General features: G+C 37.0%; 1 protein-coding gene across 1 annotated transcript in view; it reads left to right on the top strand.

Annotated features, from left to right (window-relative positions):
- TRPA1 (transient receptor potential cation channel subfamily A member 1) overlaps nt 1-21,949 on the top strand; it is a 48,404-nt gene extending 26,455 nt beyond the window's left edge. The window contains exons 15-27 of the mRNA XM_072803798.1: nt 407-500; nt 3,088-3,147; nt 3,869-3,967; nt 6,603-6,673; nt 7,382-7,544; nt 8,323-8,412; nt 9,540-9,709; nt 11,303-11,432; nt 11,838-12,020; nt 14,880-14,948; nt 18,937-19,047; nt 20,687-20,784; nt 21,377-21,949. Coding sequence (XP_072659899.1) covers nt 407-500; nt 3,088-3,147; nt 3,869-3,967; nt 6,603-6,673; nt 7,382-7,544; nt 8,323-8,412; nt 9,540-9,709; nt 11,303-11,432; nt 11,838-12,020; nt 14,880-14,948; nt 18,937-19,047; nt 20,687-20,784; nt 21,377-21,581 — 1,543 coding nt within the window. The 3' untranslated portion in view covers nt 21,582-21,949. The remainder of the gene's footprint in view (nt 1-406; nt 501-3,087; nt 3,148-3,868; nt 3,968-6,602; nt 6,674-7,381; nt 7,545-8,322; nt 8,413-9,539; nt 9,710-11,302; nt 11,433-11,837; nt 12,021-14,879; nt 14,949-18,936; nt 19,048-20,686; nt 20,785-21,376) is intronic.
- Nucleotides 21,950-22,375: the final 426 nt, after the last annotated feature.

Below are 22,375 nucleotides of genomic sequence, written 5' to 3' on the forward strand. Positions count from 1 at the left end.
TATACGTGGGCTAAATGTTAAATATCATGTGTCCAGTACTATGTTGCTATCGTATATACATGAATATGATAGATTTCACATCTACCCAACATGACCAGCTCATGCTATTTCATGATTTTAGGTTGAAAAGAAGGTAAGAGTCTACCTTTTTTTAGAAGGCATTTAGAGAAAGGGAACAGTGATTAATAACTGCCATCTTGGAATTTGCCCATATTCCTAATTTCCATTATGGACAAGGACCCTATTAATGGATTGATACTGATTCACATGTTGGTTCCATTGGAACAAATGTGGGTTTCTTCTAAAGATATAATCTCGAATTTTGATTTAGAGCTTTGTTGTGTAGAACAGAAAGATCAAGACTTGTGTCTGTTTTACTATCATCACCATTGTCATTTTTTTACAGGTGGGAAGAATGCCTTGAGGTCTTTAGTCATTATTCTCCAAGCAATGGATGCCCTGTCTTGGAAATGGTGGAATACCTCCCTGAATGCATGAAAGTAAGCTCTCCAGATAGAACTGCTTCTGGGTACAAGGGGATTTAGTGTCATAGTCACAGTATAAATAATAGTACTTTGCATTCTTAAAGTTTCTAGCTTCCCCTAGGCTATCAATCAGGGAAGTTGGCCAACTAGTATTTAATAAGGACCTACTTGGATTAAAAGAATGCTCTTAGTCATTGTGTGGAAGGTAGGAAAATATAGTCAACAGGTGTTTTTCTTAAAATAGTCCAAGTCTAGAGCAGAGACCTCCCTGGGAAGGCTGAGTTTTGAAGATAGGGATAGATACAGAGTAATCAAAAAAAAAAAAAGGAAGGACATCGAGTGTCATTCATAGGACAACATATATTCAAATACTGGAGAAGGTATGAGACAGAGTGGACATAGGACCAAATGTGGAGCCTGATGGTCCTGGCTCTGTGTCTTGCTGTGCTGCTTCAGACCAGTCATTTCGCCTCTCTGAGCTTCATTTTCTGCTTGCTTTCTTTAAAAAAAAATTTTTTTTTTAAGATTTTATTTATTTATTTGAGAGACGAAGACAGAGAGGGAGATAGAGAGGTGTAAGCATAGGCAGGCAGAAGGGCAGAGGGAGAGGAAGAAGCTGACTTCCCACTAAGCCAGGAGCCTGATACAGGGCTCCATCCCAAGACCCCAGGATCATGACATGAGCCGAAGGCAGACACTTAACTGACCAAGCCACCCAGGGGTCCCCATTTTGTGCTTTCTTTACCTCTAAAAAAGCGTTGCTGATACTCACCTTGCAAAGTGATTATAAAAATTAGAGGTAAAATATATGAAGTATTCAGGATGGTGCTTGGCCTATATTATATATCCTACTATTTTTATACTGCCTGTGTGGTTATTAGTACTACAGCTATTCACACTTACCATTCTTATTTATTCAGTAAGCACTTAGTATGTGTTAAATGCTTCACATGCATTATTTTCTTTATAATATCTAATAGAAACTGGAGCTAGTCCAGTCCATAAATTAGCATTTCAGGTGCTTAAATTTCATCAGAGGGCACATAAATATTCAGGATTGAAAATGATCTCAGAATTTCTTACTTAGTAATTCCAGTTGTGGGTGTCTGTCCTAATGAATAACCAGAAGTACAGATAGCTTTATATACAGTAATGTTTCTGTAGCATTAGTAATAATAATAAAATATATATGTTAGAAATATTCACATATGGAAAACATGGGATAGAACTGGAGAAATTAGACCAAAATGTTAATAAGAATTATTACAGTTGTGGGATTATGATTAGTTTTTCTTTTCTTTTTTTACACTATATGTTTTCTAGTTAGTTTTCTATAATTTCTTTGTATTTTAGTATTGCGAATTTTTCCTTAAATAGGGAGACTTGAAGATCTTCCAGTTTAGCCTCACATGACACATTTGAATGATTTACATAATCCCTTCTCCCACCTCCACCTCCTTCAGCCTATCTTTATTTTGCCTATGCTGATTATTAAAAACTTCTCAATCTCAAACCTACTTCTCTAGTTTTGCCTTACATAGCACTACTGACTAGTTTTATCTTTATTTTTCTTATGATGTCTTTTATGACCTTTAGTATCACTGCCTGGTAACCAACAGAGATTGAACTTTTTAAAGTCCCTCCAGTGTTTGAGACCAACCAGGACATCAGTGCCCTCCCAGTGACTGGGGGCGGGAGATGTCTGGGTCCCTGTTTATTCCCTTCAGAGTGCTGTCCAGTTTTCTAACCTTGTGTCTTGCAGGTGGGGTTGACCGGATGCCCCAGGAGTTTTGGGGGACACACTGGTGGGGTCACCTGGGGCTTTGTGTCCATAGCCTGTTCCAGGAGGGCAACCTATTGGGCAGTATTTTTCCCTCAGGTTGATGAATTTGGGCCACTAGAAAGGTGTCAAAATACAGATCAGGGGTGACTGAAACTGTTTATGTTAATAGGCACCCCATAAAAATATTTGTCCCTACATACCCTAGAGGTGTGGCTCCAATGATCTCTTAGGGCATTCTCTCCTTTTCTTAAGCATCTAGAGGGCCTTCAGTATTTCTCCATCCTCCCACTCTGCTGTCCATGCTGCTCTGGATGAATACTCTCTCAATGTTGCTCAGCAAGTGAGGTACAGAAGCCAACGCAGTACTCCATGCTTGAGCAATATGAAAAATGACACGTAGACCAAAGAAAGACCCCAGTGCTCAGCCATAAGATCACAATTTGAGACAATAACTTATCACTGTAAGATGAGGAGCAAAGGAACCGTTTATAATCTAAATATTCTCTAGAAGCCCAGAAGGACATCAAATCTTAGGCAAAATTAAAGAAGTACTTCTTACTCAAATTTTAATAAATGTAATTTCATTCTTAAACATATGGTACTTTTTCTGAATCACTTGGTATTTCTGAGGCATGCAGTGATAGTTGAAGTACTTTAAACTTTTCTCCTTAATGACATTGATTATAGTTTACCTTTGAGATACTGGAAATAAAAAGAGGAGAAAGGAATACCTTGGGAATACATTTTAGAATAGGAATCAAATCCTGTCTCTTATGTAATCTTCTGACTAATATCTTAGCCACTTTTTCTCTCTTAAAGGTCCTTTTAGATTGCTGCATAATACCCTCCACAAGAGACAAGTCCTGTGAAGACTACCATGTACGTTTATTTTATCATGATAATTTGAAATTTATTCTAATTCTTTAATGAATATTAAAAGCAATGTTACTGAGCTCCACAATCTCAGAAGGTAGTAATTATTGCCTTCATTTGTCATATTATTATATGATGTGAGAGAATTTTTCTCCTGCCTTCTCCCAATATTTTAATTGTTTCTAATAGCATTATTCAGGGTTGTTTCTAGTCTTTATATTTTCTTTGGTAGTACTGCCTAAAGAATGAATTTCCAAAGAAAGATCTAAGTAACCTTTTGAGAATTCATCTTCTTTCATGACTGTGGGTTATAGAAGGTTAAGTGTCACCTTTCTAAGATACTTATTTTTTTAAAGATTTTATTTATTTGAGACAGTGGAAGAGAGAGCACAAGCAGGGAGGGAGATGGGGAGGGGGGATTGGGGAGAAGCAGACTCCTCAATGATCAGGGAACCTGACTTGGGGCTCCATCCCAGGACCCTGAGATCATGACCTGAGCCAAGGGCAGACGCTTAACCAACTGAGCCACCTAGGTGCCCCTAAGATATTTATTTTTTGAAATTAAGATGAAATAACTTATTCTACATTTCTTCAGACAAAATGACTTAATTTTATTTGAACTACTTAATTTTCAACAGAATTATAGCCTTGCATGTTTGATTTGTTAAGACCTATTTTGGGAATATATACTAAACTTTTAATTTTTTCAAAATTTTATCTTCTGCAGATCGAGTATAATTTCACATACCTTCAGTGTCCATTAGAGTTTACCAAGAAGGTAACACCTACGCAGGATGTTACATACGAGCCTCTTACCACCCTCAATGTAAGTCCAGGTAATTTCTACATGGCTTCTATAATGTTGCTGTGTAGTAGTTCCAGGAGGGAGCCTGGAAGAATTCCACATTAATAGTTTTATGTCTCTACCTGCCATGTGTCCTAACCCTTTATTTTTTAGAAAAGAAAGTCCTTTTCTACAGTTGCTATGATTTGGTCACCTACACTCTTGATCACTTTAGTCTGAATGGTCATGTGAAACCTGCCCCAACCCAGAATCCAATAAACTATGGACAACATAGGCTGACAGTCAGCATTGCTCCCCACCTCCGTCCACCTAAATATAAACATATATATTTAAGTGTTTCCTCCATGCAAAATCATGGGAAAATCCAGGGTTGACAGAGCTTCCAGATCAGTTAACCACTGTTCTCCACAGTAAACTCTGAACATTCAGAACCCTTTTAGATCCTTCTGGAGGAGTGATCCCAAGCTGAAAGTAGGCCCAACATGCATAGTATGATACCAAATTGCCCAGGAGACTTAAGACCAAACCAGCTCTTATTCCAAAAAGTACTTTGTATTTCCAGCAGATAGGACAATAAAAACCATACAAGATGATCCACTGCAACCTAAATCAGGGGTCCCAAACTCAAATAACTACAGGGGAAACAGGTAACAGATGGTTTAAATTGAGATCAGTTACTACCACCAACAAATTGGTGCCATATGGGAACAGCAGCCTAGCCTTATAAACACTGGCTACAAATTAACACTGTGTGAGCAAAAAAAAACCTATTTGAGGGTTGGATTTCCAAATGTGGTCTAGGGTCTACATCTACACTGCCTAATATGGTAACCACTAGCCACATATGACTACTTAAAACTAATTACAATTAAGTAAAGTTAAAAGTTCATTTCTTCATTATCAGTAGCCACATTTCAAGCACTCACTAGACTGTGCCTTGTGACTCTCATATTGAACAGCACAAATATAGGACTTTTCCATCATTGCAGAAATTTCTGTTGAACAGCACTGGTCTAGACTAGTTGGAAATTTTCATTCACTTTAAATGAATTCATTTCCCTACATGGAAGCCTTTGGTACAGACTGTGGTACCAACCATCACCTTAAAGTGATATCTAGAAGTTTTACTGAGTCATTGGAGTGGGAAGGATGCAGAATCACATGGACTTAATGCCCACAAGGCTGGCAGTGGAAACTGACTCTCACATTGGCTTTATGCAGAGCATTTTAGCTCTGCTGGAGTATGTTATGTTTTGCAGTTGTTGTTCTAGTTCAGACTCAATAGCTAAATGACCTAAACATAACTATGCTACAGCTATACTTAGGAGAATTTTCATGTATATATGGTTTTTAAATTGTAGTTTAAAAAATATGCCATACATCTATCAGAGTTTATTGTTTCCAGTACCAGAATAAGAAGAGGAGGAAATAAAATCTCTGTAGTTTCTAAAAAGTAATAGACTTTATATAACATAGACTCAGAATAATTTATATAAAAAAGGTTTGCTTGAATAAACACACTTAGTGGATGACTTTTGGCATGATTGAATAGTACCTTAGTAACATGACAAACTTCTCCTTATTACAACTGAGTTGAGTGGGGTTCTTCTGGATGTATAGCTGGTCTGTCATGGGAAATTATTGCATACACTAGATGGACCTGTCAGTGCTTAGATTCAGGCAAGACGAAAACCAGTCCCTTGGGCAGCTCCCTACAAAGTTAGAACATTCCATGCCTCTCTTTCCTCCTCAGAGGGAAGCCAGGAGTTGGGCATTTTCTCTTGATCTCACTGCTCGGTGCTAGAGGAGGGGCTATGGCGAGTAAATGCCATGAATTTTCCTACTGTCTTTGATGTGGTTCTTTTTGGCTACAGGCTCACTTGGGGTGCAGGAACTTAACTAGTTTCTTTATTTCTCACAAAGGCAGTTGGTCCAGATATTAAGTTGATGTCTCTTCTCCCCATGGGTATGGAGAGCCTGGGACACCCTGTTCTGCTATCTTACTGACATCACTTACTCTGTATTGCTTGAATAATTAAAAATTAATTTGGGGACTCCTGGGTAGCTCAGCTGGTTGAACGTCCTTCTCTTGATTTTGGCTCAGGTCATGATCTCAGGATTGTGAGATCGAGCCCTGCACTGGACTCCGCACTGGACATGGAGCCTGTTTAAGATTCTTTCTCTCCCTCTCTCTCTGTCCCTCTGAAACTCTAAAATTTTTGGGGGGAATAGAAACTATTAGTTCCCAGTAATATGTGAAAACTTAGTAATCTACAAATGATATTAATGACTATGTGTATTCTACTATTTAAATTTTTTCTAGAAAGACAATCCTGAGTTCAAGGGAAGAATAAAAGTGTAGCTCTTGCTTATTTATCTTTAATATACCTTTTCTGGTTGTAACTGTATAAGAGAAAAATAATTCTTCTATCTCAATTAGTAAGAAATCGAAAGAGACAAATAACTGCATCTGTATAAAATGATTCTAATTTGTTTTTTTAATATGCATTCTTAATATAATTTTTAAGTTTTCAAATTTTTCATGGACAAATGTTACTTTTATAATATTAAAGTTATAAAACCAGAAAACAAAAAGCTTGGTTTGTACTTAATAGTTTAATAGGTTTATTTTTATTGATCTTTCCTTATTTCTCAGGCAATGGTACAACATAACCGCATAGAGCTTCTCAACCATCCTGTGTGTAAAGAATACTTACTTATGAAATGGTAGGTATTAAGTAGTAATTCTTTTTAATAATACCTCCATTGAGTTTGCTTAAAGTCTTCTAAATAATTATGTTTAGATTTTATTAATGTTTTATACTTTGAAAAAAAATGTGTCAAAGGCAAATCTTGGTATTGAAAATGCTGTTGTTATGGGCAGCCTGAGTGGCCCAGCGGTTTAGCGCCACCTTCAGCTCAGGGCTTGATCCTGGAGTCCCAGGATCTAGTCCCACGTCGGGCTCCCTGCATGGAGCCTGCTTCTCCCTCTGCCTGTGTCTCTGCCTCTCTCTCTCTCTCTCTCTCTCTCTGTGTGTGTGTGTCTCTCTTGAATAAATAAATAAAATCTTAAAAAAATTAAAAATACTGTTGTTTGACATTAAATATTTTGGGGGTGGAAGCACTCCTAGGCCTTGCATCTTAGAGCACAGTGAAGTGAGAGAGGCACCTAGAAAGAGCAAATAATGTGGAAGTTAGAAAATATGAGCTTAAGTCTCTGTTCTTCCATTAGTTGGTGAGAGATTTCAGCAAGTCATGATTTTCTGGGAAGTTGAGATTCCTTTTATAAAAATGAAAAAAGGTGAATTTGAAGATCTTGGTTCTAAAGATCAATGAATGTACCAAATAGATTTCTGAGAGAGATTACAACTACTTTTTCCACAGGTTATCTTATGTAAATATTTTTGGTTGAAATAAATTGGTTTATTTTTATAGGTTGGCTTATGGTTTTAGAGCCCATATTATGAACCTAGGATCTTACTGTCTTGGTCTCCTGCCTATGACCTTTCTTGTTGTCAGTATAAAGCCAGGTATGGCTTTCAACTCAACTGGAATCATCAATGAAACTACTGATCACTCAGAAATATTAGACACCAAGGTATTTTTGATTGGCCTTCGTATTTCAACTTCTTAAAAGATGATCAAAAGTATGCTTTTTTTTCTTAGAAATGCTGCATAATCTGAAATATCAGGACTTTGATTATTATAAACGGACTGTAGAATTCATATATGAACAATTTCTCCTGATATCCTTCATGGAATGAGAGGGAATATAAATAAATCAGTCAATAATTGATTTTGTAAATTAAAGAGACATGATATGTATGAGATACTAGCTTTAATGCTGAAGTAGAAAGCTTTAAAATAGGTCTACAAAAGCAGATTTGTAGCTGTCAGGATTTAGGGAGAGGGAGTGGTTCTTAGTGGATATAGAGTTTGTGTTTGGGGGTGATGAAGAATTACGGAGCTAGAGGATGATGGGTAGTTGTGGTGGTTGCATAACATAGTGACTGTACTTAATGCCTCAAAATTATACATTTTGAAATGTAAATGCACATGTAAAACTTTTAAAATAGTAAATTTTATGTGTATTTTACCATAGTAAAAAAAATTTTTTTTACATAGGTCTACAGATTCATATTCTTTTAAAATTTGTGTGGTAAGTTTTGAACCTCCCTTAAAAAAGGACATTATGAAATGAGTATGAGTTGTCTTTATATTGGTATCACAGTAATTTTCTGCTTAAAGCAAATATGAACAGTATGTAGGAGTGAAGCAGAAGAAAAAGTAAACATTTTATAGTGGAAATTATGAAGAAGCTTAAGCGTTGTTTTGATATCATTCATAATTGTTTGCTTTATACTTTTTTGTTTCAGAACTCATATTCTATAAAAGTTTGTATGATTTTAGTTTTTTTATCCAGTATATTTGGATACTGCAAAGAAGTGACCCAAATCTTCCAACAGGTACACAATACATTTTATATCTCTAAAGTTGCAAGTATTTTAATATGCAGAACCTAAATTGCTAAACTATATATGAGGCAGTATATGTCAGAATAAAATCACATAACTTGACAAATGGGTAGATTAGAAATACCAAGCATAAACTTTTCAACTGTAGAAATCACATGATTTTAGATAGACTCTTGCATTGGATGATGCCTATTTGATAAATCTGAAGTAAAGATGTTCTGGTTTTTAGTCCATAAGGGTCTGTTTAGTTACAAATGAGCTTATGAATGCCTTTTCTGTCTTTTCTCTGATAAGAGTTAGATATTTTACTAACATAAGAGATTTTGAATTTGATACTCTTGAATGTAACTATTTACTTGGTCCATGACTCCATTTCAAATGGGTTATTCTTCGAATTCCTTTCTTAATAAGGCTTTTCTTTATTGGATAAAATTTCAAGTTATAATGAAATTTGGGAACTCTTTATAGCATAATTTTACTTCATACCTTTTTTTTCAATGGGTGAACCAAGAATTATGTGAATTATTTACAGGCCCTTTGGTTAATAAATGGCATCAATCTTTTATTTCTCAGTTTAAAGTCTTATTATTTTTTATTTTTTGTGCATCTTTTTATAAGATATATCTTTTATACAATACCTCATATTATGTGAAAATTTACTTTGTTACATAAGGATGTTAATATCCATGTTAAAGAATGTTAATGATTCAGTGCTTCATATTTGAAACACTACATTGAAGTGTATATATATATATATATCTATATATATCTATATATATATATATATGCATGTCTATTTAGGTGTGGTGTGTACTTGCAGTAAATTGTCACAATTCTGAGAGACTGTATTGTTTTCATTTTAGCTTAAATGATCTAGGGCATATTATTCTCATAATTTTCATTTTTTACAGATTACAGTCTAAAGTAAAACTGTAAAGTTATAGGATTTCTCTAACAGAGTTAGTTGGTCTCTACATTTTTTATTGATAATGAAATGGTCACCTCTATAGGATATTTGATGTCCAGAATATGAAATCTTTAGGAATAGGAAATGACATCCATAAGATGCCAGGTCTTGGTCTCTGCATGTGGTAATTCTGAATTCTTTTCACCCTCAGAAAAGGAATTATATGTTGGATCAGGCCAATGCAGTTGAATGGATTATCTACACAACAAGCATCATTTTTGTGTTACCCTTATTCATTGGTATACCAGCTTATGTGCAGTGGCAATGTGGAGCAATTGCTATATACTTCTACTGGATGAACTTCTTATTGTATCTTCAGAGGTAAAGCCAGCTTGAATAACTTCTATATCCCTTAGGTATTTTTAATATTAAAAGTACTATTATAAGTACCATAAATTTATAATTGGCTTATTCCTTTTCTAATTAAGACTGTGAAGATAGCTTTTATATACTATTAAGGAAAAGGGAAAGGAGGTTTGGAGTTCAGAGTGTAGATCAGGATTTCTTAACCTTGACACTACTGAAATTTGGGACTAGATATTTTTTTGTTGTGAGGGGGCTGTCCTGTGCATTGTAGAATGTTTAGCAGCATCCCTGGCTTCTACCCACTAGATAATCTGTAGCACCCCCTCACCATGTGACAACAAAAAATGTATCCAGATATGGTCAGGTATCTTCTGAGTGGCAAAATTACCCCAGGTCAAAACTATTGGTCTTGACAAATCTATATTAAATATTGGGAGTAAATGGAAATAAAAGTATTAGCTATTTTTGGTTTTACTTGGTATTATTTGCTAAGCATTTACTTTAGATTAAAAAAATAAAAATGAAGTGATAGGTATGGGAATAATAGTGATAGAAGAGAAAATCTCAAAAACATCTAATTCCAGAGGAGGGAAAAAAGGACTAAGTTCCCTTACTTCCCACACTTGCTGATGTTAACTGTTATTTCATAGAGTCTTTACAATAATAAGAGGTACATGTTATTACTCACACTATATAAAAGATGATGATAAGGGCTAAGTCAAGTAACTTTCCCAGGATCTCAGTTTAAGTCAAGATGTAGCCATTTTACCCAAGTAAAATGAGTACTAACCCTAGAGACCATGCTTTTCCTATCATATCACCTGCATTGCTGTGTTCCAAGCACAGTGCTGTGGGGTTGAGCCCAGCCCTTTGGAAAGGACATGATATAGTGGGAAGAGCGGTGGCCTGGAAGTCAGGAGGCCTCAAGGCAAGTCCAGGTGCTGCCACTCTCTTGGCTTTGTCATAATGAGTGACCTTAGTGAATTACCGGACATCAAAAAAAAAAAAATTACCGGACATCTTTTGGGAACTTAGTTTCTGAGACCTCTAAAAGCTAAAGTCCCTGTCAGCTTTAAAGTCTTGTGATTCCCCCTTTAACAAGTTGTCTTTACCAAAGGAAATGTCCAAATTGGTGGCTAGATGACACATGCATTATCTACTCAAACATTTCACAATGTTTGTTTCTGAGAGAGAAAAAAGGAAAGCTCAGGAGGCCCTGAACATGGTGAATGTACATCACATGCATGTGCCCTTCAGGTACATGAGTTCATATAGAGTCTCCACTGGGTGCATCATATAACTCATCTCTAGGATCCCTTTATCAAGCTTTGATGGCACTTGGGAAGATTTTCCACTCCTACTTTGTTTGAAGTGATGCCTAGTGGTCAAATAGTCAAAGATAAACATTAACAAGAAACAAAAAGAAACAAAGCTGTTCGACAAACAGTTTGAAAATAAGACAACTATTTATGATTTCTCATGTCTCCTTTTTTGAAAGTAACTGGCCTCAGTTACTCATCTGTAGAACCTAGTGCATGATAAATATTGACACTGAATGAAATATGGTTTGGCCAGAAAAGTGAATGTATAATTTTTATTTTTTCCTAGATTTGAAAATTGTGGCATTTTCATTGTTATGTTGGAGGTAATTATGAAAACTTTATTGAGGTCTACGGTCGTGTTTGTCTTCCTTCTTCTGGCTTTTGGCCTCAGCTTTTATGTTCTCCTGAGTTTGCAGGTGAGGCAGCTGTGTCAGGAGTTGGTTGTGCTAATGTCAATATTGGGAATACATATTTTTACTTAAATCTGAATACCCTAGGAAATCAGTAGTAACATAACAATTTTTTATCTGATAAAATAGCCTTCAAATGATTTTTTGCAGGAAAAAATTTTGTCTAACTAAATGACTTTTTTCCATTGTCAAAAAGTTTATAATGCATGATGGTTTGTTATAGATGCAGAAAAGATCTTTTTTTGATGACTTTATCACCAGTTTATTAGTAGTTCTTATCACTTGCAGTAGCTATAGTCCTGTGACTTAAAAAAAAGTATTTTAAATATGATTTTTATCATTATCCTTCAGGAAATAGTTTTTCATTATATGCATTTTGCATTTCATTTTTATCTTACTGTCTTTTCTCAGGATGCTTTCAGCTCTCCATTGCTTTCCATAATCCAGACCTTCACCATGATGCTAGGAGATATTAATTATCGTGATGCCTTCTTAGAGCCTTTTTTGAGAAATGAATTGGCATATCCAGTTCTTTCCTTTACACAACTTATTGCCTTCACAATGTTTGTCCCAATTGTGCTCATGAATTTACTTGTAAGTAATTTATTCTTGTATTTTCTGTTTGTTGATCATTTGGGGGCTTTTAGCCATGATAATTATTCTTAGCCTTCTTAATCTCCCTTCATGAAAGGAAAAAGAGACTATTATAAAATACATTCATTCAACATTCATTTAGTGCCTGGGGTGTACCAGGCACAGCATGAGGCCCAGGGGATGCAAAGATGCATTCACTTAGCATATACTTAGGATGAATCCAGACAGTGATCCAGGTGCTGGGAAACAGTGGTGAATAGACCAATACCCAGTACTTACATTATAAACTGGTCATGAAGTAGTAAATAAATATAATGTCATGGGGATGATAAATGCTGTGAGGAACTACAAAGCAGAACAAGGAAACAAAGATGGTGTGTACTGCTCTAGGTTTGGAATGGAGGTCAGAGGTTGGGCAGAGACCTTGGTGGGATGAAGGATTATAACCTCATCTCTGCCTTTAAACTTCTCATTGACCAGAGATTCAAATGGGGAGGAGGGCATCGGTGGCATTCAGGTACCATCTCTAAACCAGTTACAGCCTGAAAATCCTCAGCATACATGAGCATGCCCTTCACAGAGAACCTGCTCCAGCCATGAGCATGTTGGCCAATGAGGCAGAAGTACACACCAGGCCCATGGGATGCCCAAGCTGATATTACAGTACATGTTTTTTTCCTTATTCATTTATGTATGCACACTTTCAATACACTTTTACTGAGTTGACTATGCACCAGGGATTGTGCTATTCAATGTTTTTAAAAAGAAAAAAAAACTACTTAATGTTTTGATTCACTTAATACAACTCCAGAGTTTTATTTTGATGACCTAGAAAAGTAAAGGATAGCACTAAGAATAATAAAGAATGACATAAAGCCCACATTCTTCTCTTAGCATCACTTACGTTTTGGAAGATAATTATCTAGAAGTGGATTTGGCCAATGGGTACACATTGGTCCCATCTCCACCTGCACATCCCAGACCAACAGAGCCAGGACTGTCAATGTTTTCTTTCCTTTAAACTTGGCTGCTGCCTCTCAGTAGCACCTCCTAGTCATCTGACTCAGATCATTGGAAGATACTCTAGAATTCAGCCCTGTCCTCTCCTCACTTCTTATGGTAAATATTTGCCTCCTACGCCCTCATTAATGTAAGGTAAATATTTGCTTATGCCCTCGTAGTTCCTCATCCATATTACTGCAGTAGCCTGAACATTCTGTCTTGTCTTACTTCTCTATCTAATCCTTCCTGAAAATTGTCACCACAGTGATGTTCTGATAAGGAAAAGCTGGACCTGTCAGTGGCTTTTTCATCTTTCTTTGCCCCTAGGACTCTTCAATTCAGTCTAAATCCATCAGCATGGCATGCAAGCGTTCTCATGATCTGGATCTTACCCAGCTTCCCACTGTTGGCAGGATTTACCCAGACATGCACCATGAATGTTCACTGAGTGTGCCAGACTTTTGTGTCTCTGGGCCCCACATAAACTGCTACTTTTCCTGCAAGGCCTCCCACTTTGGGCTCTTTCTAAGCTCTCAACACTCGGCTCAAGCAGCATCTCTCCTAGGTAGACTTTCTTAACCACACCCCCTACACCCCCCGCCCCCTGCCATCACCCTAGTCTGAATTGGGCATCCAATTTAGGGTGTTTTCATAGTTTTGAGGACACAAATCAGAAAAAAAAAAACATAAAACCTACTTCCTAGGTTGTTGTGAGGATGAAATAAGCTAATACAAAAGCACTTAAAACAGGGTTTGGCATATGATAAGCATTAAGTGTTAGCTACTATTAAATATTAGAAATTTATCTACTCTATGACTCATCAGATCACAGGTCTTCAGATCCTAGGGAAGTAACTTAAATGTGTGAAGCAGCAGGTATGATATAGCTGGTTTTGATGGAGGCTGATATAAACTATAGAGAGAATGTCAACGTCAAGGCTTCTGAATTAAAAATCATTATCCTGCCAAGTAAAGCCTACTTACACACCATACATGGTTCTTAGTGCTAGTTGGTGTACCCCAGCATATACTCTTTCGCCACTTATTCATGCACTCAGTCGCTACATTGTATACCTACTATGTGTTCCACATGGTTCTAAGCACTGGGCATACAGTAGTGACTTGGACAGACAGAGCCCTTCTCTCATGGAGTTTACTTGACTTCAAGCTTTTTGAGAGCATCACCATCCGGGAGGCTGGTTCAGCATAGATAGGTACTGCCTGCCTATCAAATAGGAATCAGCTAATGTAAGTAAGCTGATTTAACTTGGATTGAGTAGAACTGAGCTGACAACTTCCCCCCACCTAATTCTACGAAGCCGTGGATTTCTAGACAGAGTTACTGTTTGTTTTTACCAAAACCACACCCACCCTTGTAGTGTACCTTTCCTGCCAAACATATGTAAGGTATACATTCCTGCATTGCCTCCGTTTACCATTTAACTTTTCTACGTTGTTAAGTCACTCTTGTTTACCCATGGCATTCAGGTAAACAAGATGCTAAATTCCTGGAGTTTGCAACCATCTTGCATGGCTACCCTAATGGCATTTGATATCATTATTACCCCTGTCATCTCCAAAAGAACATATTTTTATTTTAAATTAAAATGAATTTCAGATTAATTTGGGTACTTAATTTTTTACGATAACACTTAGGATTACTGAATCCACCAATGTGCCTACCATTGTTACCAAGGTATACAGGCTTTGCAGTTTTCTGCAAGATGTGTTAGCAATGTGTGTTGAGGCCACTACTATGCAATTACATGCTAACTCCCTCCATTCAGCCAGAGATCTTAGTGCATTTTTAGGTGAGCCATTAAACTGGTAATGACTCAATGCTGTGTTTTACTTCAGATTGGTTTGGCAGTTGGTGACATTGCAGAGGTCCAGAAGCATGCATTATTGAAGAGGATTGCTATGCAGGTAAGTACTGTATTTATTTTAAAACAGAATGAAATTAGCCCCATCTTAATTATTCATGTATAAGAATAGCTGATTTCTGTGAACAATTATTTAAAACTGATATTTTGTCAGTGATGAGAAACACCACAGCATAGAGTACCTATTGTGCATGTTCTCTGGTATACCTGTTGTCAAAGAATCACAAATGATGAAGAAATTTTCCTAGAACAATCTTAGCAGAGAAACTGAGAAATTATCTGAGCCTCTTTTAATGTTAACATGTGGCCCACCAGGTGGCTAGCTGCTAAATAAGAATATCATAGGAATGTCACCAGTGTGAGGTATTGTCCTATCACAGCCCATCTGTTGCAAGGAGCTACTGATCTTCTAGCTATAGCATTGCAAGATTCACACATCATGGGTTATATTGAAGTGTTAACCACATCCATGAGGTTTTGTTCATTTGTCGCAATTCTTACATATTTGTAGACCATTCAATGTAAAATTTGCTAGTCAGAGGCTTCTGGGTAGGTCCTTGGCTATTGAATCATATGAGGTACTTACCTGTTACACAATGAAAAACTTTCTATGCTCTTACTGCATTATCTTTAAATTTCATATTTGAATGGGAATATTTGATGCTTTAAAAATATTGATAACCGGGCAGCCTGGGTGGCTCAGAGGTTTAGCACAGCCTTCAGCCCAGGGCCAGATCCTGGAGTCCCAGGATCGAGTCCCACGTCAGGCTCCCTGCATGGAGACTGCTTCTCCCTCTGCCTGTGTCTCTGCCTTTCTCTCTCTCTCTCATGAATAAATAAATAAAATCTTTTAAAAAATCATAAAAAATTAAATAAAAATACTGATGACCAGTTGAACATGCACATTTAGAAATTTAGGCCAGTTCAAGAAAAAGAATAAGTCATGGTAAGATTTAACTTTATCCTCTTCACTTTTGTCATGCTGCTTTCTTCTCTCTTACTCATTCAGCTATACATTAACATATGTTTATCTCTAAAAAAACTGTTCTAGTACATGATATGTGTGGAACACAGTACAATTTATACTGACTTTAATAAATAAGTCTAATCAGAGACCATATCAACTAAACAGAGTATAAAATATTAAAATCAGCTTAGAACCATCCTTAAACTCTTATTTTCTGTGACTAAGCCATATATTATACAGAGGGTTTGGCACATTTAAAGAACAAAAATATATAAATTAAATGGTTAAAATGTTAGGTACAGAAAATAAATGCCAACGCAGTTAAGGAAATGCTACATGAAAGAGTTGGCATGTGAGACGGACACTGAAAGATGGGATTTAGAAGAGCAGCAAGGCCAGTCCAAAAGGCAGGACCCAGCAGGAGCAAAGGGCTGAAGGCAGAATAAGAAGTGGCTAAGGAAGGGTGAAAGGCCACATGGCCTGGAAGAATGGCTCCTTAGAGGGTACTAAGGCTGCTTAAATTGATAGAGAGCTTTATTAAAAAGTAGCAAACAAAGGAAAACCTTAGCTTTGTTGTTTTTAAAGATTTTTTAAAATTTTTATTTATTTATGATAGTCCCACACAGAGAGAGAGAGAGGGGCAGAGACATAGGCAGAGGGAGAAGCAGGCTCCATGCACCGGGAGCCCGACGTGGGATTCGATCCCGGGTCTCCAGGATCGCGCCCTGGGCCAAAGGCAGGCGCCAAACCACTGCACCACCCAGGGATCCCTTAAAGATGTTTTTGAGTAATCTCTACACCCAACCTGAGATCTAGAGTCTCACTCTACAAACTCAACAACCCTGAGATCTAGAGTCCCACTCTATTGACCAAGCCATCCAGAAACCTTTTGCTTTGAAAGTAAGGGCAGTAAATGATGGAAGGGCTTCAAATTATGTTGTTAGTAAGTGGGAAGTTATTATCAGCTCTTCCAAATAATGGGAACAAAATGAAAGTGGTGTTTAAGGTGACCTGTTATGTTCTTGATTTAGTGGGGAAAGATTACAGGAAGGAAGAGCTAACTGACCAGTTATTACTGTAACAAGGATGGAGTGCAGGACTCTGGGTAGGTGGATGAGGAGAGGAAAAGAGATGTATAAACGTCTTTGCAGGCATGTCAGCAGTACTTCATAACTAATAACTCTTGGAGAGATCAAGGAAAGTAAATAAATGAACAGAAGCAATAATACTACATAGACATCTGGGGGAAGCCCACTCTACTACAGGGTCAGTAGCGTTGATATGAAAAGCACAATTCAATATTAGATTTGATCTCTTCCCTGAAACACAATAGTGCAAAAGCCTGTAAAGGAAATGGGCAGAACAATTGCTCCTATGTTATCTTCCTAGTTTTAGATTATGAAGAACATTGACGAGAAAATCAGGAAGTCATTCTCTTATTTCCCTGAAGTTATTTTTTAAGCAAATCTCTTCATCCATGTAAAACTCTCTATGTTATACCTACAACCCTAATTGGAGGCCACATCAGACCTGGGGCCCGAGGAGACAGGCAGCAGCACATTTCACGAGGGACATTTAGTCTTCTCCAAAATCATCTCAAACCTACATCGGGGCAGAAAGGTTCCTGGGATGCTGCATGCTGGGAGATGTAACAGTTCCTCAAGGACAGGAGTTGTGAATGTTTGGGGGGGGGCTTGGAGCTGTTTAATACCTCCACTTCCAGTACAGGCTGGCAGCTATAGACACTATATACACTTATGTACATCATGCACACCACAAAATTACCTTCAATATGGAAAACCCACCAGTTAGAAAGGGTGAAGATGCTCCCTTAGTCCAGAGGAGCCACAGTCCGTGGGTCTACTAGACCAAGCTTGGACTTGAGGCTCTGCTGGCCATCCTTCCCAGGATATTTATTTGAGAAGGAAAATCTGGCAAATCCTATGTAGAAAGTGAACAAGGTTAAGACTTATCGTGTGCTTTGTCTGTTGGCAAACACTAGGCTTAAATAAATCTTTTTCAATCAAGTTTGAGTAAGCAAATGATAATGTGTGACCTCTGAAAAAAAATGTATATTGCAAGGGGAAAGGAATGTTGTCCTTAAGACCTGAGGGAAAAAGGAACCTTGGAAATTATTTATTATAGAAACTCAAAGAAAATACCTAATTGGTGGTATTAATAAAATATAAGAAAACATAGCTGCTCTTGAAACTGGAACTAATATATAGCACATGAAGTAGCGGAAATGCTATGAAAATAGGGAAAAAAGATACAGAGTATGTTATGTGGGAGATGGGTCAGAGTTCTAAACAGGTGGTCAGGGAAGTTGTTAACCATTTCACCATTTGTGGATATAAACCACTTACGCGCCCATATATAAAAAAGCCTATGGCCTTAGAGAACTCACCTACATGGCAACAGAGACAAAGGACTATAAGAAAAAAAGAGTAGAAGATAAATTTGGCAAACAAAAAGAAAAGTTGAAAATTAAACTAAATATCAATTCAAGGTAAATCCATTAAATGAGACAAAAGATTGTCTCTGAAAATAGAAATTATATTCAAGATCTGTCATGAATAAACCATTTTGCCCCAGATAGCACAGCCATGAAAAATTGATAAGAGTACTTGTAGATGTGCCGGTTGTAATCCTTTCACTGCTTCCTGTCGTTTTCCTCCATCTAAGCGCTGCTTCCTCTCCCGCACCAGTGCACATTCATACCAACCACACATCCCAGTTGTGTGCATTTTGTAGTGTAATGCCCCAGAATATGGACGAAGTTTTATTCCTGTAGGCCCACTGTCAGTCACAGTCTATGACCAGTGAACATCTCACTTAAATTGAATTTCTTCTTTAAACAGTTTCCCCAACTGCAGATTGCTGCCACTGTCTTGTCAGTGGATGAGGTGGGAGACAGGGAGGCTGGCCAGCCCTGCTGCCTGTACCTAAAGCAGAACACATGAGTCAGCTTTTAGTTTGCTCTACTAATGATTGCTTCTGTGTCATATAAAAATTCTAGATGCATATTAATGATTCCTCTCAATAAATCTAAACTGTCCCTTAGGTGGAACTTCATACCAGCTTAGAGAAGAAGCTGCCACTCTGGTTCCTACGCAAAGTAGATCAGAAGTCCATCGTCGTGTACCCCAACAGGCCCAGATGTACAGGGTTATTAGTAAGTACATGTGAAAAATATCAGCATAAATCACATGATACTGCTTGACATTCATTCATTGTGTTATCTGTAAGCGTACCCTTGTATAGACTTTGAGTCACTGTGCCTATGGAAAAGAATTAACTGTGATTTAAAAAACAAAGTGCATGATTATCACATGAGAAAGTGAGAAAGTGAGAAAGTTATGGGCAGTGGGAGGGAGACATTAATTTTGTTCTTCCTAGTGGCTCATTCACAGCCCTGAAGTATGTACCACACCCCTGTGATAGCCCATGGGTGGATGGCTGGATCAGCCATGCCCTGTATCTTTTTTTACAGTGTAGATATACCTTTTCTGTTTTTTATAGTCACATACCACTTACATATATGGAGCACATGGTTACATACACTTGGATACGTATATACACACATGCGGATATGTGGGAAATGTACACTATAGAAAATATACTAGTTGTCAGAGACTAAACAAAGCTATTGCATTATAATGAGAAAGGGACTGTATTAAAAGTCAGAAGTAATGGATGCCAGTCCTGACCATGCCTGGGCTCCCTCCTCTATGAATATTCTGAGTTCTCTGCACATTAATTTTTTACTGTGTATTCATAAAATGATAAAGTCAATCTGAGTATCAGCCTAGGCTTTTTCTAACTCCATTATTTCCCTGTTTAATTTCACTCATATCCATGGTTGCAACTACTCCTAAAACACAGAAGACTGAGCAGTTGATTCTGTAGCCTAAAGCTCCCTTTGCATTCCAGGCTCCTATGTCCAACTATCTACACTGGTAGATACATAACATCTTCACCGGTATGTCTTAAAGGTATCTCAAATTCTGCAAATTCAAAACAAACTCATGCAAAAGAAACTCACAATTTTCACTCCTCCTGTGTTTCACTCCCCTTGTAGGGAAAGAATAAAGAAGCCTCTTTCCTCTCCAAAGTTTCTTATTTCAATTAATGTCAACACCATTCAGTTGCTTGTGCAAAATGTCATCCTTGATGTCTCTTTTCCCTTTCTTGGCCCCTCATATCCAGTCATTCCCATGTTTAGGGAGCCTCCCATAGGCCTCCTGGGTGGTCTGTGTGAGCTGTCCTCTTCTCTTGCCTGGACTCCTATAATTGGCTCATTCTTGGTCATTTCACATTTTTCCTTGGCCTTTTCCAGTCTGCCAGAGGTTTAAAAGACAGTAAATTTTAAAAATATATATTAAAATAGCATTTCAGAAACTTATGGGAAATTCAATTGTGTTGGATAATGGTGCAGGGAAGTTTTAAGAGAAAGAACAGCTAGTCCTATATGGAATACCACCACTTATGATGGGCATTTTTCATGAGAAAATGTAAGATGATTCAATTACACATTTTCATAAACGATCCTCTGCTCCAGTTTCCTCCTCCTCCTACACTATCCATACATCTTGTACTATCCTTTATTATTATATATATGATTTTGTTTTATAGCTCTTGATAATAGGTTTCTCTCAACAGATTGTGAGCTCCTTGAGGGCCATAGCTATGTCCTAGAATATTTGTGGTGCTAGCTAGCATACCTGGCTCGGTAGCTGAATCATGGCACACATTCAAGAAATAGTTCCTGAACTGAGTTCAACCTGAGTAACTATTAATCTCTTATCCTACAGCGTATATTTCATTTCATTTTTTACACCAAAGAGGCAAGACAGGAAATTCCAAATGTTGACACCTCTCTAGAAATAGAAATATCAAAACAGAAATATCGGTATGTATTTTTCATTTTGTCTGTATTTGAAAAACCTAAAACTTTTAAATAATATATACTGTCAGGTTGTGTGGTATGTTTGTGTTTACTTCATATATTAAGTCATACTTTCATTGACTGATGTCCTAGTATATTGAGAATCATGAGAAATTTTTTAGGCCCAACAGCTTATTTGGTACAATTCACCAATCTGAATTCATTCATCAAAGCTTTGAAAGATTCTGAGGATTCCTAGAGCTATATAGTGTAGAGTAGTTAAGCATGAGGGCTTTAGAATGAATTTAACTGAATTTAAAGCCCTATTCAACTACTTACTCTAGGACCTCGAGCAAGCCACTTAATCTTTCTGTGCAATACCATTTTAATCTTTAAAATTTGAATAAAGATAAACTAACCAAGAATCAACAGTGCAACCTTAGGAAGAACACTTTAAAAATATGTATTGCTGAGAAAGATTATGACTACCATGAAGCTATGACCTGAGAACAGCCCCTCTGCTGTATAGAACACTTCTAGTAACCTAGGCCTTTCTGCACTCATAGACTGAAAAATTAGTTGATGATAAATTCACAAGATTTGTATATCCTTTTAGGCTGAAGGATCTCACTTCTCTTCTGGAAAAACAGCATGAGCTTATTAAACTCATCATTCAGAAGATGGAAATCATCTCTGAGACAGAAGATGAAGATAACCATAGTTCTTTTCAAGATAGGTTTAAAAAAGAGCAGCTGGAACAAAGGAATAGCAGGTGGAATTCTGTGTTGAAAGCAGTAAAGGCAAAGACACACTGCCCTTAGCATTAGCCTGCAGTGGTGCTTCCTGTGGAGCGTGGCTTGACTGACCCATTGAGTCTCATTCCCAGTTTGGAAAGAGTGAGGAAAAAGTAGAAATATGATTATTTCACTACGTGTGAAATGATGGTTTCTACATTCTTTTAAACTATGTCTTTATTCATATTTTATGCCAGTTACTACGCCTAGTAAGTTCAAGTTGCACTCCACTTCTCATTATTTGGGTATAAAACTAATTTGTTGGAACATAAATTTTAACAAGGACTAGTAAATGTTAACTGTTAAACTACAATACAAATGTCAATACTGGATTTCTGCTTGATAATTATATAATGTATAATGCATTAGACAATAAAGTATTATATTAAGTTTTACTATTTGGTATTTTTGTTTTTGCATTGGAAGGACCTGTAAGTAGAACACTGTGTACTCCATCCTAATTATAAAAAATTGCCACACCCTTCTTGCTGCTCCTGACACACCTAAAGTCACTTTGAGTTGAGACCCAAATTAATAGACCCTATGGCATGCATGAATTTTAGTATAGCTACAGATAGTATATGTTATTTATGTGTATGTTGTGTGAGTTTTTTTATTGCATTTAAGTTTTTTGAGATTTGTAAAAATGCTTCCATCAAATATGGAACCAGAGAAAGACACTACAAAAAAAAGAGAACTACATTCCAATATCTCTAATGAACATAAATCCTCAGCAAAATATTAGCAAACTGAATCCAACAACACATTTTAAAAAATCATACACCACAATCAAATGGGATTTATAGCCAGGATGCAAGGGT

The sequence above is a fragment of the Canis lupus genome, chromosome 28 (assembly GCF_048164855.1).
Source record: "Canis lupus baileyi chromosome 28, mCanLup2.hap1, whole genome shotgun sequence".
NCBI lineage: Eukaryota > Metazoa > Chordata > Mammalia > Carnivora > Canidae > Canis > Canis lupus.